The 18,149-nt window shown below is 32.4% G+C and overlaps 5 protein-coding genes across 7 annotated transcripts in view; 2 read left to right on the top strand and 3 right to left on the bottom strand.

Moving 5' to 3' along the window:
* The first annotated feature begins 3,010 nt into the window (after positions 1–3,010).
* Positions 3,011–6,131, top strand: LOC105216059 (uncharacterized). Of its 2 annotated transcripts, none has more exons than XM_011190342.3 (3): positions 3,011–3,170; positions 5,484–5,624; positions 5,683–6,131. In XM_011190342.3, exons 1-3 carry the CDS (start codon positions 3,155–3,157, stop codon positions 5,991–5,993), a joined length of 468 nt encoding a protein of 155 aa, XP_011188644.1. In that variant the 5' UTR covers positions 3,011–3,154; the 3' UTR covers positions 5,994–6,131. The 2 variants fall into 2 exon arrangements, with proteins under 2 accessions (XP_011188644.1, XP_011188636.2); XM_011190334.3 differs by lacking the exon at positions 3,011–3,170 and adding an exon at positions 5,098–5,294.
* Positions 3,685–4,789, bottom strand: LOC105216048 (ribonuclease P protein subunit p29). The gene has a single exon (XM_011190323.3). The coding sequence runs from the start codon at positions 4,656–4,658 to the stop codon at positions 3,969–3,971; it is 690 nt and encodes a 229-aa protein (XP_011188625.2). The 5' UTR covers positions 4,659–4,789; the 3' UTR covers positions 3,685–3,968.
* Positions 6,132–6,355: 224 nt separating the features above from the next.
* Positions 6,356–7,504, bottom strand: LOC105216043 (dimethyladenosine transferase 1, mitochondrial). The gene has a single exon (XM_029042677.2). It carries the CDS (start codon positions 7,502–7,504, stop codon positions 6,503–6,505), a length of 1,002 nt encoding a protein of 333 aa, XP_028898510.2. The 3' UTR covers positions 6,356–6,502.
* On the bottom strand, positions 7,379–8,040 carry LOC114803499 (cytochrome c oxidase assembly factor 3, mitochondrial). The gene is made up of 2 exons (XM_029042690.2): positions 7,579–8,040; positions 7,379–7,519 (listed from the first exon to the last, which is right to left on the bottom strand). The coding sequence occupies exon 1, from the start codon at positions 7,973–7,975 to the stop codon at positions 7,706–7,708; it is 270 nt and encodes an 89-aa protein (XP_028898523.1). The 5' UTR covers positions 7,976–8,040; the 3' UTR covers positions 7,379–7,519; positions 7,579–7,705.
* A 423-nt stretch (positions 8,041–8,463) lies between these two features.
* The window catches only part of LOC105216012 (F-box only protein 32), a 36,724-nt gene continuing 27,038 nt past the window's right edge, over positions 8,464–18,149 (top strand). Inside the window, exons 1-2 of one of the 2 annotated variants that reach the window (XM_011190261.3) lie at positions 8,464–8,872; positions 13,119–13,613. In XM_011190261.3, coding sequence (XP_011188563.1) covers positions 13,510–13,613 — 104 coding nt within the window. In that variant the 5' untranslated portion in view covers positions 8,464–8,872; positions 13,119–13,509. Of the gene's footprint in view, positions 8,894–13,118; positions 13,614–18,149 lie in introns of both variants that reach the window. The other variant, XM_011190269.3, reaches the window with a different exon arrangement.

Raw genomic sequence — 18,149 nt, 5'->3', positions numbered from 1 at the left:
AATTAATTAGTAATTTAGTAAATTAGAAGTAATTTCTTGCAGTTATATGAAGTACTGGCGGCTAGGCTTCAAATGTGTTTTAAATGAGAATCGTCTTCGCTACATCTTCGAGTGCGACGAACAGAACAAACAACTGTTATAAACTACATAGACTGGCTTAACCGATATAGATATATAATATACAAATCTTATCACTATAGTGAGATATGCTCTCCCGTGCAATTTTCCAATAAGAGAATAGAACTCTGATAAGGCATAGCAAAGCAGAAAAGTGGCAAATATTAGTATTCCTATTCAGTTTGAAGTTTTTCTTTAACGAAATGGTTACTTAAGGATTACAAATTTACCAATTGTTATTGTTTCATTTCCACATTTATTTTTAAATTATAAATTAAATTAATGTTTTAATAAACAAACAACAATAATTAATTAACTTTTTTTTACAAAAATATTTTATAAATGCATATGTATATATTTTAAAATAAATGTATATCATAAAAACATTAAAGCCACTTTGTCTTTTTATTTTATTTTAATTTAATTTAATTTAATTTAATTTAATTTAATTTAATTTAATTTATTTTATTTTATTTTACTTTATTTTATTTTATTTTATTTTAATTTAATGTAATTTAATTTAATTTATTTTATTTTATTTTATTTTATTTTATTTTATTTTATTTTATTTTATTTTTTATTTTATTTCATTTCATTTCATTTTATTTGATTTTATTTTATTTTATTTTATTATATTTTTATTTTATTTTATTTTATTTTATTTAATTTAATTTTATTTTATTTTATTTTATTTTATGTTATTTTATTTTATTTTATTTTATTTTATTTTATTTCATTTCATTTTATTTTATTTTATTTTATTTTATTTTATTTTGTTTTATTTTGTTTTAATTTATTTTGTTTTATTTTATTTCATTTCATTTTATTTCATTTTTTTTATTTCATTTTATTTTATTTTATTTTTTTTAATTTTATTTTATTTTATTTTATTTTATTTTATTTTATTTTATTTCATTTCATTTCATTTTATTTTATTTTATTTTATTTTATTTTATTTTATTTTATTTTATTTTATTTTATTTTATTTTATTTTATTTTATTTTATTTTTTATTTTATTTCATTTCATTTCATTTTATTTGATTTGATTTTATTTTATTTTATTATATTTTTATTTTATTTTATTTTATTTTATTTAATTTAATTTTATTTAATTTTATTATATTTTATTTTATGTTATTTTATTTTATTTTATTTTATTTCATTTCATTTTATTTTATTTTATTTTATTTTATTTTGTTTTATTTTGTTTTAATTTATTTTGTTTTATTTTATTTCATTTCATTTTATTTCATTTTTTTTTATTTCATTTTATTTCATTTTATTTTATTTTATTTTTTTTAATTTTATTTTATTTTATTTTATTTTATTTTATTTTATTTTATTTTATTTAATTTTATTTTATTTTATTATATTTTATTTTATGTTATTTTATTTTATTTTATTTCATTTCATTTTATTTTATTTTTTTTTATTTTATTTTATTTTATTTTGTTTTATTTTGTTTTAATTTATTTTGTTTTATTTTATTTCATTTCATTTTATTTCATTTTATTTCATTTTATTTTATTTTATTTTTTTTAATTTTATTTTATTTTATTTTATTTTATTTTATTTTATTTTATTTTATTTTATTTTATTTTATTTTATTTTATTTTATTTCATTTCATTTTATTTTATTTTATTTTATTTTGTTTTATTTTATTTTATTTCATTTCATTTTATTTTATTTTATTTTATTTTATTTTATTTTTCAGGTCAGCCAAACTCTTACTAAGCGCTTATTTTCAGAAAGAAGCCAGCGGCGTTTCAGACGCTCATTCAATTTAAAAATTGACGACTCGACAACTCCATCAGTCACGGTTTGTAGAAGCGTAATTATAATTGTACAAATTGGCAAAAATTCAGCAAATAAATATAAAAATAATAGTTTCTTAACCATTAGCGAGACAATGGCGATTTTTTGCAAGTCAACTTAAGTATAAAGAAATGTAAGTGTCTGACTTAGTGCTAGTTTCGTAATTATTCACACTTTTTCGCAACAAAATGACTCTTTACTGAGGAAACTTTGCAGCTATAAATGTAACCTGTTGCTGATTTTTTGTTGTTGTGCAATTAATTTTAATAGTTGAGCGTCTGCAAATTTTATATTTTTGTTATTCTATACTAATAATTCTGTACATAGAGTATTTTATACCATTCTCGACTTGGAACATGTCTAAAAAAGCTTGTTTAAAGAGCAGAAATAATAAATAACAAATTGTTGGGACTTTTAGCAGGTTAAATAATGGTTTTTCATTTGTTATTGTTGTTTTAAACTGTATAAAATACTTTTTGGAAGTATTTTGCTGTAGTGTTAACAGTTCAAGACGAGACCAGTACTTAAGATGGTCAATATTCTTGCCCCATGCATATATAAAAACTTAGAAACAACAATTTTTAGAAATAAAAAACTTTAAATGGTAGAAAAATTCATATTTTTACCTTTCAACACGGTCCAACATAGAAGAATTTCAACTTACCATAAACTCCTCTAAACAAAATAACAACAAAATCTGTAAAACAAAAAAATGTTTACTTAAAAACTCACATTTTTTGAAATAAAATATTAAAAACAGTTATTTAATACAAATATAATGAAAATAAATAAATATACTTCTTCCATTTTATTCAATTATTTATTTATCTTTTTTCTTTCATATTTTATTTCATAACCTCAAAAACTATAATATTTCCACGCCGATAAAGCAAAAATACTTAATTTATGAGCATCAAAGCACTGTTAAAGCTTTCATTCATTAAATAAAATGTTTAAATGTATGTATGTCTGCGCATAAAGAATTGTAAGCTTGTGTTTTCAGAGCTATACTTGATGCTTAGAATTCTAAACAGCTGTAGAGTGCAAAAAAAAAATTTTTAATGATCTGAACGCAATCAATTTATTAAAAAACAAAGCATGTACAATCAAATGTATGTATGTAGAGAAATATATATTTATATGCGAAAAACACCACTCACCAAAGGTATTTCCGCTGGACAATTGCTGCGAAACACTTCGATTGATTTATAGGTGATTTTATGACAACGCTTGATGGTATGTTTGTATATTTGTCTTTTACTTTTATTTGATAACGAAAGACTTGCAAAAAGCAAATTTGCACAATTTCTCCAGACAAAAAAATGTAGCAATTGAATACTTAATTCAATGCTCACATATGTACATACATACATATACACATTTAGTAGCCTGTGCCGTATGCAAATCTACACCCGTTCATTATTTACACGAGTGACCGCTGGTGGGTGCAACTGACTTCTCGCACGTCGTCACTAATGGTCAATAAAACATTTATGCAAGGCACATCTCATATCTTGCATTGTTAATGAGCAGACGCATTTGAAATTTATACACGCTGTGCCAGCTGTAAACATATGTATTTGAGGCTGCCAGAGTCGCGCACGCAATATTTACACTCATACAAATGTATTAAAGGAGGCCTGAAACGCCAACGAACTTGGTTTGGACAATTATCTACACAAGCAACTGGGCGTAAAATTCTACCTTTTGAACTTAAGATTACGATTATTCCAATAAGATACACATAACCTTAATGATTGATTTTGATTTTTATTATTGAAAGTGAATACATATTGACTTAGTTACTAATATTTAGTATTTGTGAAAAATTGTAAATTATGAAAAAATATTAGATATAGATTAAAGCGGTACAAGTTTATAAAAAAAAATCTTACACTAGCTAGTATTGACAGTATTAATGCCACAAAGCAAATGTCAAATTATAAAGATCATACATATATATTACTTCATTTGTATATATGCATTTTGTACTATCAGTTCAGTTGACCGCTTAAATTGAACACATTTCAATTCTTATTCCACATCAAACGGTTCAATGAAGTTCTTCACCTTCTTGACACTGCGCTCTGCGGGACGTATCATAATTGATTTGCCGTAAAATGAAATCTGTATATTTCCCAAGTAAATGCAAAAGACGCTATCAGCCTTCGGCACCGTTCTGATACGATCATCCATGCCAACAAGTGTAAATGTGTTTTTCGTATCCAACACAACAACACCAATCATGCCCTTTAATGTTTCGCATTTCGATTCCATTACTTCAATCTTCGCACCATGTAGATCCGTTCTCATTAACACTTTGTTGAGGGGGTCGTAAGATTTATCAGAAACTGACGGTATCAAATCACCCGGACGTAAACCCAGCGATTCACGCACATAATCACGCCACAAGTAATGTATTTTTATTGCTTCCTGAAATGTTATGGCTTTTCTGGGTAATGTGTGTAAGCCTAGTTTGCAAAATTCTTCTCGTGGCAGCAAGCTAGGTGGACGCCGAGCTGGACGCGTAACTTTACGGCTAGTTTTGCGACCAGCTGAACGCCCAGCTGGACGCCAGACATCTCTTCTGTTAGCTCTGCAACCGCCCCCCTCCAACATGGTTATGTGTTCGGGATTGATGTTGTCTGTATCATCATCATCACGCGGCATTGTCGCAATCAACTCTCGCAACAGTTCTTTAAGAGGCCTCATTCGGTTGTCCATTTTTTTATGGTTTTTTTTAAGTTATTGTGTTGTAAAACTTTTAGTAAATTCGTGAAATGTCACTAGCGAGTGAAAATTTTGGAAAACCTTTGTTCTTTTTTAGTGTGTATATGCACATATTGTATGTGGCATTGCCAGTTGGAAGTCAACAAATGAGATGCCAGGTTATTGTTGAAAATGTTTAATATTCATTAACACTGTGGTTACCTTGGAAAATAGAGTTTTTACAAAATCATTCAGAGTAGACGGTATATATATATAATTAAAACTTAAACAATACTGATTATAGAATTAACAAAATTATGTATTTAACTTTCATTTATATATTTTTATTATATATTTTTTTATGAATTCGCTTTGCACGATTTCCATATTCGCCGTGATTATTCTCTAGCAGTTGAGAATAAACATTGTAAACACAATTTAAGTGGCAAGACTGCTCGATGACACTTGTGATTGTCAAAAGACTGCTGGGCGTTGTCAAATCACTTCCAACTTGTTTAATATATTTGTTTACTAAAGTACGACTGAATTTTTAAATATAATTTATTGTTTATTTGTTTATTGTTGTTCCGAAAATGCATAAAAAGACAGCAGCTATTTTATTTGTCATAGCAGTACTGACTTTGCGTGAAGGTGAGTGCGAAAGCAAGCTTACTAATTTCCACCCACAACTATGTTCAGTGATATGCACATATGTATATAAGCAATTGTTTAAGAACAATTAATCATAGCATATTAAGTCGAAAAAATTATATATAAAAGTCAAATAATTAAACAACTAACTTTTACAAGAGTAAACATATTTTTTTCTACAACAAACAGCTTCAGCAATATGGTGCTACCGCTGCACATCGGCCACACCAGGTTGTGGAGAAAAATTCAATTGGCGCGGCATAGGTTTTCTCGGGGAGCAATGCCCTGAAACCAATGATATATGTGTCAAAGTGATTGAGAAGCGTGGCGGTATGTATTTTGCATACATTTATACATAAATAGCGTAAATTATTTCTTCATTTTGCAGCACAAGAGACCATAACGCGTGACTGTTTGAGCGCATTAAGCTTCCGCACAGACATTCCAGCTGATAAATATGAAGGTTGCAGACCGGCCGCTAAGGATATACGTCTGGCACACTATGTCAATCACACTATAAAGGAACATGATGTGAAGCGTGACTATTTCAATGATGTCACATTCTGTTTCTGCTTTCTCGATCATCGCTGTAACGGCGCTAAAGCGAATGCTATTAACACAATGGCACTATTGGGTTCACTCAGCATAGTATTGTTTTTCGCAAGAAAGTTGTTTGCAGATTTTAGTGCAACAAGTTAAAAAGTTAACGGCTATAGTGACACCTATCATAATCTCAAAATTAAGTAATTTTTACACCAAAAGTGCCTTCGATAATAACTGAATTTAAGCAAATAGTACCTATGACATAAATATGCAAGTATTTTAATGCGAAAATATTCGATTATTTTAATAATTATGTGTGTAATCTTGTGTCGTTATTGTAAACGCCATCTCGACAATAATTGTACGCGAAATAATTATTAAGAACAACAAAAATAATACTTGACCTCAACGCATTCCGTCCGTCCAAGTGCAAATTTTATCTTTACATACGTATATATGCAGTAATTTTGTGTAATGACCGTCTAATACATGTTTACAAATTATTAATCAATTATTCATAAGCTCGAATATTAATTTTATTTATACAAATGCGAACAATTAATGCGAAACACAACAATTTTTAATAAAAGTATATTGATATAAACAAGCGAAAGTACAGTAATTACATTTTCGTATGAAAAAGAAAGATTTCGAAATTCAAAACATTACTCCAAATACTCATCAATGGGTTCTTTTCTGCCACGATAATCATATTTAGCCACTTCGGGATGTTTATCTATGAAATCTGCATATGCGGATGCCAAACGCAAGCATTCATCCACAGATAATTCGAATGGTCTGACTGTGGGATCCACATCGGCCAATTCGAAAAGTGTATCCGTCACATCTTCACGATCTTCGGGTGGAAAAAGTGTGCTATAACCGCGACGACAATATTTCTGACGCATATTGAATATGTGACGCACCACACGCTCCACCAGCTCGAATGGTAGTGACGTTTTCGGCTGCTTCAATGGTATCAATTTCACAACACCAACATCCACGTCTGGTTTGGGCACAAAAGCTTTCCCCGGTATTACGAATTTCATAAACGGCGTGGTCCATATTTGTGACATAATCGATAAGCGACAACGCTGCTCATGTCCCAGTGGCGCACAAATACGCACGGCCACCTCTTTCTGGAAAGTCAGTGTCATAGCCGTGTCCGTACGACGAAAACCACCACGATGCAATGAAAGATCTTGCAACCAATTTATAAGTAGACGCGTAGAAATGGCAAACGGTAAATTGCCGATCAAGTGTAGGCGATGTTCCGTCAAAGGTATATGTTTTTCCATATCGAAACGCAAAATATCCCCCTCATAGATGTCAACTTGCGTATGTAGTGGACGCGCACATTCTTTTAACAATTCTAGGGTAGGCATAAAACGTATATCCTTCTCCACAAGCACCAAACGTCCAGGTGTGCGTCGCAAAATCGAACGTGTTATGCCACCCGGACCGGGACCCACCTCTAAAACCGTGTCTTGTGCATCAATGCGCCCGGCACACTTGACAATTTTATCAGTTAAACGTTCGTCCATAATGAAATTCTGACTCATATATTTAATGGCTTGCAATTTATAGAGTTTGACGAGATCGCGTATGGTCGGCATGGGCGGTAGGCGCACACCGCCGGTGAGTACGCGTGCTGCAGCATGTGGCATGCTGATGAAATATTACTAAAAGCAATTAAACAAAAATAAATAAATAATTTAATAATAAAGATCAATAAACTCACCTTATATGCAACAACAAATATAGAACTCCAATATTAATCCTTAATTACACAACAATAAAAACACTATTTGGCTTTCGCTCGCCTGTCGCTTGTCTTAAAACTAAATATAACTTTATGTAACTACTTTTTATTGCTTTGAAACTTTTTTCGGCTCTTCAAAATCATCTAGAAAATCCTCTTGTTGCACTGATAGCATTGAGTAGGCATAAATACCCAATACGGAGGCGCCCAAGATGCCGGCTGTGATTAGGTTATTTCTACGTATGCGCTGCAATTTTTCCACACGCACCAAATTCTGCTGCTCGATGATTTTCATAAATTCCAGTTGCGCTTTATCCAATTTCGGTGCATTACCATCGAATTTGATATTGGGCAATTGACCATCAGAAGCGGACATAGTATATGCTGTGTGTAAAGAATATTTTCACGACTGCTGCTGTTTTTTTTTCGAAAAAACTTGTGAAATTAATGAAAATTATGCTTTTCAATGGCACTTCTGTTATAGCATTTTCTTTGCTTAGCTGCTAACAGCTGTTTTTGGCACATTTGTGTGGGGAAAAGTGAGGTTAACTGCAGGCACAGGGTGTTGTGCATTGATTTTTTGATAGAATTTTTTTAAATTTTTATTTTTAAAAAAGTGCAATTATTAAAATGTTTTTCTTTTATATTTTGTAGTTTTTACTATACATAATTTAAAGCTTTCACTTTCTAGTGCACCCTTTAATTCTTTATTTTTATATTTCCTTATCTCTTTGCTATCTGGCAACACTCGAAATGCACTTCCTTGTTGTTACTGCACAATTTTCCAAATACCAACTGGCCCCCCTTCCGCCCCACAAAATTCGTACGCAGTGGAGCTCTGAATGGCTGCATTCGCTTTTCCTGTACGTTGCGCTCAGTTCACTTTTGTGACTCGGCTCGTGAAGTACATTATTTTCAACTGCTGATCAAGAAAAGCGAAATTTATTTTGAGAAAAAAAACTCCAAATAATCCATTGTTTTCAACCGTATCAAAGTGTAGTAAAAGAAGTGAAAAAAGCTTGAAAACATTTGTTACTGCTGATGCGCAATTGTGCTTGCCTACTGTTCTGTACTGCCAAAAATAAAGTTATAAACAAAACAGAAAACTAAAAAAAAAAAAAACGGTGAACATTTGACATTTTATAAATAATAAAATAAAGCAAATATTGTGCATTTCTGTGATTAATCCATATAATTATAACTCTTGAGACGATACACAATTGCTTGTGGCATATGGAAGCAGCTTTTAAAAGGCAAATTGCGCAAAATAATAGTAAACGGAGCATTCATAAGTGTATGTGTGTGTGTATGCATTTCTTTGAGGAAAATTTAACTGCCAAAAAGAATTTTAATTTTTATCAATTTTATTGTTTTTGTATTTCTTTAACTTTTCTTGCAATTTTCTATATGTGTGTTTGTTAATCTGCGCATATTTGTCTATTGAAATTTTTGCTTGCATTGCATTTTATATGTATGTATGAGCAGTTGGAGCTCTGTTGCTGCGAATATGCAAAGCAAAGCAGAAAATGTGTAAAAAACATGAAATTGTCTATCACAAATGTATACAACAAAAAATTGAATTACAACACAAAACGTATGGGCATACAAAATAGAAAATTAACACAAAGCATAAAAGCTGAAATCAGCTGTCTACCACACAATTTCGAAATTGCCAATAACAACAAAACGAAATAACAACAAGTCAAGTGCTAGTAAATAAGCACGAGTATTCGCACACACACACACTGCCACCCATCCACCACTACACTCCTTCTCCACCAGCACCGATATTAAACTTCGTGCTCCACAGCGTACGAGTTCATATGTTTCTGCTCAAATCCGCGTGTGTGTGTGTGTTCGGCTATTAAAGCACTTTAGTATATGTGTTTGTATGCTGTGTGCGCCACTGTGCAACGGCCTATTTGACCACAGAGTTGTTGTAGCAGAAAACGTTCTTTGTTTTCATAGCGGTTATTATTGCTATTTTTATGATTTTGTGCATAAAATATACAAACAGACATGCAAGTGTGCGTGTGTAATTTGATTGTAATATATTTTCACGTGTATCTGCATTTTATAAATATTTTAAAAATTTTTGGTTGTTTGTTGTTATTGGTCAGAATATTAACTCTAAACAAGTAAGGAAAGGCTCGCAATTCATTTATTAAATTTTATTAAGATAACACATAATTTCACCATTATATTTGGCATAAAGTCCAATAGAATAACGAGAATTATCATATATAGTATATGAGTGCTGAGTTAATTCCAGAAACAATTTCACTCATTTTCACCACCAAGGTACATTATATTCAAGACTATACGCTCACTAAATTTAGCTAAGATATTTCACATATTAACCGATATATACGGTATTAAGTCCAACGTATTTTTTTAAAACCTATAATTAGGTATATAGAAGCTAGGAGAAGTTATGACCCGATTTTAATAATAGTTGGTACAGAGACACGGAATTAGAAGAAAAAGGTTCTCTCTAAATAAAATTAAAATATCTGAGAGAATTACCGATATGTTAGGTGAAAAATTACCTAAAGGCACTGAGATCTTATGTTCCATATCCAGGGCATTGAAAAGTTCTAGTCCGATTTTGACAAGTTTTCCACAAGTGAAGCCACATATGATATCGTCCCCTCAATATAACAATAGCGTATGTGCTCATACGCCACTATTTTTTTATTGCATATTTAGAATCTCCATCATTGATTCTATGTCTGGTCAAAATTTCGTGAAATTCTACTTCCACAAAGTGGGTCAAAATGTCATTGGAAAAAATGGTGTATAATTTCATGTTCATGTTTTCTGATTTTACAAAAACTTTAAACTCGATTTTCTCAAAACCCAAAAAAAATTATACGCTATTGTTATATTGAGGGGACGATATACAGTATTTGTGTAAAGTTTTATTTCGCTATCTTCATTGGTTCCTAATGTATATCTTATAAAGTGAAGGAATCAGATGGAATTCAAAATTGAGTTATATGGAAAGTAGTCGTGGTTGTGAACCGATTTCGCCCATTTTCCACACGTGTCATTAGGGTGTGAAGAAAATATTATATATCGAATTTCATTGAAATCGGTCGAGTAGTTTTTGAGATATGGTTTTTGACCCATAAGTGGGCGACGCCACGCCCATCTTCCATTTAAAAAAATCTGAGTGCTATTTATTCTTTCTTTCTTCTTTCTGCTATTTATTCTGTAGTGTTTAGTGTTTTTGATGTTGTTCGATAGTAAGTTAACGTTTTTTCGTAATTTTCAACATAACTTTTTTATGGGAGATGGGCGTCGTTATTATCCAATGTCTTCCATTGGACTGTATAAGGAAGTGACTAAAAGAAAGGACTCCAGAAAGTTTGTTTTATATAGCTTTATTGGATATATACAAAACACCTATTTAGAGGCGGGGTCACGCCCATTATCCAACAAAAATTACATCCAGATATGCTCTTCCCTAGTGCGATCATTTATACTAAATTACACTGTTATAGCTTTATTTATGAAAGGGTTATGACACTTTTTTCGGTTTTCACCATTTTGTGGGCGTGGCAGTGATCCGATTTCGAATCAGTCCTGGAACCAGTCTTTAATAGCATACAAAATTTCCAAATGGCATTCCGGAGTCTTGTTGATTTCAAAATACTCGACAGATTATATTCTCGGGTAGTTTCAAAAACCCAAATCCCAATGTTTTGGGAATCATATATATCTTAGTCTATTGAAAATTCAAAAATTCGTAGTAAAGAAACTTAGCTTTGTGGCACTCGTTTCGGTAGGTTTTGAACGCTTTTTTCCCACTTCTAAAGTCGTATATATGTATATATATACATATATATTTGGCGTAGGAACCGCTTTAAGCGATTATAGCCGAATGTATGTGTATCCTTTTTGCTTTCTGGCGCCAACTGGAAACACCAAGTGACGCCAGGTCACTTTCCACTTCGTCCTTCCATCGGAGTGGAGGTCGTCCTCTTCCGCGGCTTCCTCCAGCGGGTACTGCATCGAACATTTTCAGAGCTGGGGCACTTTCGTCCATTCGAACAACATGATCTAGCCAGCGTAGCCGCTGTCTTTTTATTCGCTTAACTATGTCAATGTCGTCGTATAACTCGTACAGCTCATCGTTCCATCGTATGCGGTATTCGCCGTTGCCAATGTTCTGAGGACCATAAATCTTGAGCAGAACGTTTCTCTCGAAAACCCCAAGAGTCGTCTCATCGGATGTTGTCATAGTCCACGCTTCAGCGCCATACATCAGGAAGGGAATAATGAGCGATTTGTAGAGTTTGATTTTGGTTCGTCGAGAAAGGAAAGCAGAATAAACGGCGCATATGAGGCAAAAATTCGGGTCTAATAAATACTCCACGCTTTTATTTTGTTAGATTCGGCTTCTTTCATAATTTTAGAAGTTATTGAGATAGGTTTTCAGCTTGGCAGGTGAAGAGGTATCATCCAAGCACTTGGAAGTCCAGCATTCTCAGGGTAAGGTTTAAACACCGCGACAGGCACATCTTCGGCGAACGTAGTGAAGTGACTGGAATCGACATTAGCTGACTTAAGATCTTTATAATAGCGCTCTTTGCGCTTTGTTGAATCATAAGGGTCTTGGCGATCCGTCAGTAGTATTTGTGTGTCACATCAAACAGCCGAAGCTATATAAGTGAGACTCTCTGCAGTTGCGGAGATATATCCTTTAAGCTAACCAGGTAGTTACATGGAGGCTTTAAACCATTTTAAAATTTTACAAAGAATAATTCGTACCTAAAATAACTCGAGTTCCAGGTTACCAGCCAAGATTTTCGCCTTTCAAAGTCAGTGTTTTTAACAAGGTTATAGCTTACGTTCCAACGATATATTCCAGGAATTCATAAATATTTCATCAATCTTTCCATTAATTCAAAAGTATTCGAAGCTTAAATTAAATTAATGGATAAGGTATTTACTATATTATACGGATCTCGAACTTACGTTCCACTTAATACTAGTCATAATCCACAAACAAGTTATCGTACCAAAGTACCGTTATTACAATTATACGTATTATTAATTTATAGCTGAAATATTTTCTGCTTAAAACAATCATAAATTTCAATGCTCTACACTGCTCATATGCACCACCCCTCGAACAATCAAAGGCAATTACTGGGGAATCATTGAATTGCATTAAAATCATTTGCCCACGCAAACGATGATTAATATGATAATGATGGGTGAGTGGGTAAAAGAGAAGAAGAGAAAAAGTAGGTGAATGAGAGAGATGCGGGTGGGAGAAGGGATGTTGAAGTCGCGCGTTTACTTCACCAGCGCTGTTATACAATAAATGCTTGGGCAATTTCGCAACAAAAGCTAGACGAGTGTGCATGCCATAAGTACATACAGACATCCATATGAATGACTGATATAGATGCATACATACACACATACATATGTATTTATTTACGAAAATTTTCAATTGAGAATGGAGCAGAATAATTGCAATTAAAGCATTTTTTTCCTGCTCTCAGTCATAAATGAAGAAGCAGCATAATAAATAATTAAAAATAGCAAACGTGCGTGTAGTAAACTGTAAAACCGTCCGTACAACAAAGTGTAATACAATTACACAGAGAACAATTATTAATAAGCGCAATCATAAAACTTGAAATTAAATTGTGATTTTGTTACGAATTAAAAACAAAAACAACAAAAAATACTAAGCAATTAAGTGCATTAATTGTAAGGGTCAACGTTAAATTACTACAACGACAACAACAACAGCAAAGGCAGCAATTGCAGCGAACAGCAAGCGCTTGCATTGAGTATACAGCAGCCATCACATACAAACAAACAACTAGCTAGCTAATTAAAGCCACTGCGAAAACAAAAACAAAAACAAAAACAAGTAAATTCATCGAAATGCCGTTCTATTCGCGCGACTGGCGTTCACCCGGTGAGGCATGGGTCAAAACCGATGAGGGCTGGGTGTGCAAAAAGGTGCTCGAATGCGGCAAGCGGAAGAGGTGAGTATTTTCTTGAAAGATTTTATAGTGTTGCATACTTTTTTGGGCAAGATCATATAAAGAAACACTTCCTTTAACGAAAAATGAGAATTTTCGGTAATTATACTCTCGCAACCTGTTGCACAGAGTATTATAGTTTTGTTCACCTAACGGTTGTTTGTGTCACCAAGAAATATAATAGTTAGATATGGGGTTATATATACATAAATGATCAGGATGACGAGTGGATTTGAAATCCGGATATCTGTCCGTCCGTCTGTCCGTAAACTTGAGTAAAAATTAAGATATCTTAATGAAACTTGGAACATATGTTCCTTGGCACCCTGAGGAGGTTTCTTTCGAAAATGGGCAAAATCGGTCCACTGCCACGCCCACAAAATGGCGGAAACTAACTAAGCCATAAATAAAGTTATGAAAATGAAATTTGGAGCATTTGGAAAAGTGGACGTGACCCCACCCCCAAATAGGTTTTTTTGTATATAACTCGCAAACCAATAAAGCTATATAAACCAAACTTTCGTTTATTTTAGCCATTTCCTTATACAGTCCAAAAATGAAAGAAATCGGATATTAACCACGCCCACCTCCCATACAAAGCTTAGGTTGAAAATTACTAAAAGTGCGTTAACTCACTAACGAAAAACGTCAGAAACACCAAATTTTACATAAGAAATGGCAGAAGGAAGCTGCACTGAGAGCTTTACAAAATGGAAAATGGGCGTGGCGTCGCCCACTTATGGGTCAAAAACCATATCTCAGGACCTACTAGACAGATTTCAATGAAATTCGGTATATAATATTTTCTTGACACCCTGGTGACACGTGTGACGAAATTGGTTCACAACCACGACAACTTCCCATATAACTCATTTTTGAATTCCATCTTATTCCTTCACTTTATAATATATACATTAGGAACCAACGAAGATAGCGAAATAAAACTTTACACAAACACTGTATATGATCTGTTGCATCACTTGTGAAAAAAATGTCAGAATCGAACCATGACTTTTCAAGGCCCCTGATATCGAACATGAAGAACTCAGTGCCTAAGGGTAATTTTTCCCCGAAAATATACTTAGGTAAATCCCTCAGATATTTTAATGTAATTCATTCCCTCTGAATTTTTTTTCTTATAACAGTTTCTCTCTGTACCTGAAATGGTAAAAATCGGGTCATAACTTCCCCCAGATCCCATATACCTAATTATAAGTAATATTAAATTAAGTGATCGTATAGTCTTCGATACATTGTATCTTGGTGGTGAAAACGAGTGAAATCGGTTTAGGAATTACCTCAGTCCCCATATACTATATTTGATGATTTTCGTTATTCTATTGGACTTTATGTCGATTATATGGGTCGAATTGTGTTATCTTTATAAAATTCCATCAATAAATTGCGAGAGTATAAAATGTTCGGTTACACCCGAACTTAGCCCTTCCTTGCTTGTTTTTTTTTTGCTACTAAATCATGTTATTTTACAAATGTAATAATATGGCATTATTATATAATGTTTTGACTTTAAGTCTCGAAAATGTGAAAAACAAATTATAATTTCCAAAGTTATAGCTGTCTGTGTTGAGCCAGTTTCAAAAAAAGGTCCTTGGAGATTCATGTAAAATGAATCGGATAAAAAAAATAGTTTTACAAATAATAATTAACAAAATGGCGGCCTCAAGATTTGTTTTTTAGATTTTCGGGAAAAAATCAACAGTTAATTGGTCTTAAAAAATTGAAATTTTTGAAAAAAAAAATCCTTCGGATTATTATGTATTCTATTATGTATTCTAAAAGCTGTATGAATTTCATTAAAATCTACTGAACGGTTATCGAGTTACAGTTGTCACCAGTTCAAAAAACATAGTTTTGAGATAAACGCATTTAAAGTTTGACACTAGTGTGTTGGAGTGCCTGAGCGCTCTTTGTTATTTGTCGGATAACTCAAAACGTAATTATAGGATCTACTTCAAATTTTCAGAGAATATTTTTAAGATTTTAATCTTTGTGAAAATCCTGACTACCCCTAACCCCTTAAAGAGTAGTCCATAAATTTTTATTACAGTTGTTGTAATAATTTAAAACATTTTCAAATATAAATCCTTTATTTCGATCTCGTAAACTAGTCTGTTTTGAAAGCTAGACATCAATTGAATACTTTGCGGTTGGGATCTTTCTCTAAAATCGTACCAAGAGATCACCCCGCAGTTACAATTTGGATATTTTTACGAGATTCATTATAAGTTAGTTCTTACAACTTTGAGCAACGAGGGTTTTCGAAACTACAATCGTACATCTCTTCGTATCGAACTAAAAATGACTGCCTATAGTTTTGTATGACTGAAATGGCTAAGTACTAGGTCAATTCGATTCCAAAATCGGAGCCGAAGTGGTCCAGTATATGTCATATAAGCTTCACCGAAGTTTTTTATACACCATTGAGTTAAGAGAAAAATTTAGATAATTTTCCAATCCAATTTTTGGATTTTTTATTAGCTATATCTTGTAATTTTTACTATTTTTTTTTTAAACCTTTTTTCGAACTTCGAATTCTGATATTTAGAATTTGTAGGCTAACTTCAAAAACGGAGTATACACTTTTTTACTTATGACTTTATCTCCAGGAAAAAATAGCTTGGTTCAATACCCAGCCGAGTTGTACAGTGCTATTTTTTTGATAATTTTGCTAGAAATGTCACTTCAGTCAACGGTAAACTTTAAGTGATTTTTTATGTTCGAATATTCAAAGGACAGAATTAGATGAACTTATAGGAAATTTAGCAGTCCTCGATTTCATTTGCATGGTCACCATGGGCACTCTTGTAGAAGTTCAGACGCTGAATCCTATTTTCGACGGTTATCAAGCATAACTCGACCGATACAGCTTCAATTTCGCGTTCGATATTCGTACGAAGTTCATCAGTCGTCATTGGTTTATTGGCATAGACCATAGACTTGACTTAACCCCACAGGGAATAGACTCACGGCGTCAAATCGCTCGACCAAGGCGGCCAATTGACTGGGCCATTTCGTGAGATAACACATTCAGCAAACTTGGTTTTCAATAAATCGATTGTGACAAAAATGACAAAAAGTTGAGGTCACTGACTCCGATTTTCGGTAGTAAATTTTAATAATTTCGACTCGTTGTTTGATCTTATATCTTTCCATGATGAAATGGCAAACTATTTGTGTAGCTACCTAATGGAAAACCCTTTAGATCATGCCATTTATGAGATAGACCCAAAAACTGTCTCCAAGACTTTCATTAAAAGGTTACAGGTCTGCAAATACCGGGAAGATACTCACATGCTTGAAATCCTACTCCAAAGGGAATAATCTATCTATGAACCCCTATCGAATTTTACTATTTTTTCATATTTTAGAAAGATACCGCTATTTGGACCCCTCTGTAGACGATTTTTAAGCTCAGAACTAACAGTAGAGATCCAACATTATTTTTTATAGATTTCAAGGATTTAATTGATTTATCGGAACTCGAAGTTAAAATCATCCGGGGTTCAGCTTTGAGGAAACTTGTTGAGGTAATCTCCGATTGATTTTAGTAACATAAAATACAAAATAACAGTATTAAGTTTTACTGAAATTGATGCATCCTCCATGTGCTAAAGTTTTGCTCCTCACTGTACTTTCATATATGTATAAAACAAATATTTACCGCACCTCTCTGAACAAATTGTCTTTTATTTGTACTTTCATTGTTTTATATATCTTATCTCCACTGACGCGTTTCATTGCACTTGGTCTCTGGTCTCAAAAAAAATAACGGTAAAGTAATCAAAATGATTAATCGACTTTTCACCACTCTACAGAAACTTCAACGAGTACAGAAGACAATTATAAACTTTGCCCCACTCAACGCATGAAGTGCAATTAGTGAGGTGGAAATTTTGCGTGTAACGGAAATGGTAACACATACAACAATAACAACAACGAACACAAATGCAATCAAATAAAAGCTTAATGGCAACTGTGATAAAGCACGTACAGTTAGCTGCAAATGGCAGACAAAGTGCCACCTGTGAGTGTTGACAAATGTCGCCTCTACGCTTCACTGCACTTAGTGGAGAGAGAACAACAAAATTTACGTGCTCTCTTAATTGTCCAACTCTCAAAAACTCTGCTGGACGATTGTTTGTGCCAATTAAAACAGCTGTTTGGTGGCTTAGTTAACGGTAAAATGTATTTTTTTTTTATTTTGTTTTCTTCAAAAATCATTTAACACCAATATAGAAATTTCAATTGATTTATCAGCTGACTGCTGTCTGAAAAGGGTTATTTCAATTGTTATTACTCGTACGAGTACTTGTTGATTGTCACCACTTCAAATTTGAGTTTGTAATAATGATAACGGTTTATTACTCTGTTTGCATGACTCATATACACACACCTTTCACCTTGATAGTAACGGACGGCCATTAACACTAGCGTTAGATTTCCCGTTAGCTGTTTTTTATGCCGCTTTTTATTATATTTGAACTTGATTGATAACAGTAGAAATGTAAACAAATTAAA

This window comes from Zeugodacus cucurbitae, chromosome 4, assembly GCF_028554725.1.
Source record: "Zeugodacus cucurbitae isolate PBARC_wt_2022May chromosome 4, idZeuCucr1.2, whole genome shotgun sequence".
NCBI classification, from domain to species: Eukaryota; Metazoa; Arthropoda; class Insecta; order Diptera; family Tephritidae; genus Zeugodacus; species Zeugodacus cucurbitae.
The sequence above is the reverse complement of the archived record's forward strand: the minus strand, read 5'-3'. Positions and strand labels throughout refer to the sequence as shown.